General features: G+C 68.2%; 1 protein-coding gene across 1 annotated transcript in view; it reads left to right on the plus strand.

The window, feature by feature from the left end:
• WDR6 (WD repeat domain 6) overlaps positions 1-610 on the plus strand; it is a 3,163-nt gene that overhangs the window by 1,795 nt on the left and 758 nt on the right. The window contains exons 2-3 of the mRNA XM_009326339.1: positions 82-198; positions 413-607. Of these exons, the coding sequence (XP_009324614.1) occupies positions 82-198; positions 413-607 (312 nt within the window). The remainder of the gene's footprint in view (positions 1-81; positions 199-412; positions 608-610) is intronic.

Genomic DNA, 610 nt, shown 5'->3' on the forward strand with positions numbered 1-610 from the left:
GGAGGAGTCACTGTCGGCCCCCTGCTCCGGCGGCCGACTGCCCCCTGCTCCGGCGGCCGACTGCCCTCTGCTCCAATGCAGGGTCTTTGGGCTGCTGGAGGCCGCCCGGAAGCTGGTGTTGGTGGCAGAGTCGTTTCACCACCAGCGCTGCGTGCTGAAGGTGGAGGCGTTCCTGCACACGTGGGCAGGAGGAGAGAGGTGAGCCCTGAATGCTGTGCTGTGACCACCGGGGCTCTGGGGAGAAGCGTTTGTCCTCCCAGGGAGGGCAGCCGGCAGCTCAGTGGGCGGAGGGAAAGGAGAAATCAGTTTCGGGGGGCTGTTCCACTGCTTCCCTGGATCTTGGTGGGGACCCTCGGGGCTGCCTGTCACAGGGCTGCGGCCGGAGGCTCCCCCAACACCTCCCTTCTAGGAGGCACCTCCTGTGCAGCGCAGCCACCGACGGCAGCATCGCCTTCTGGGACATCACCAGCCCCATCACAGATGCGACGGACGCCCTGCACCGAGCGGAGGGGGAGATACAGCCCCTGGGTGGGTGCAGCTGCCAGCGGCTCTGCTCTGCCTCCCGAGGGAGGCCGCGCTGGTGGCTCCTCTGCTCCCTCCCGCCCAGGTG

The sequence above is a fragment of the Pygoscelis adeliae genome, unplaced genomic scaffold, assembly GCF_000699105.1.
Source record: "Pygoscelis adeliae isolate BGI_AS28 unplaced genomic scaffold, ASM69910v1 Scaffold606, whole genome shotgun sequence".
Lineage (NCBI taxonomy): Eukaryota > Metazoa > Chordata > Aves > Sphenisciformes > Spheniscidae > Pygoscelis > Pygoscelis adeliae.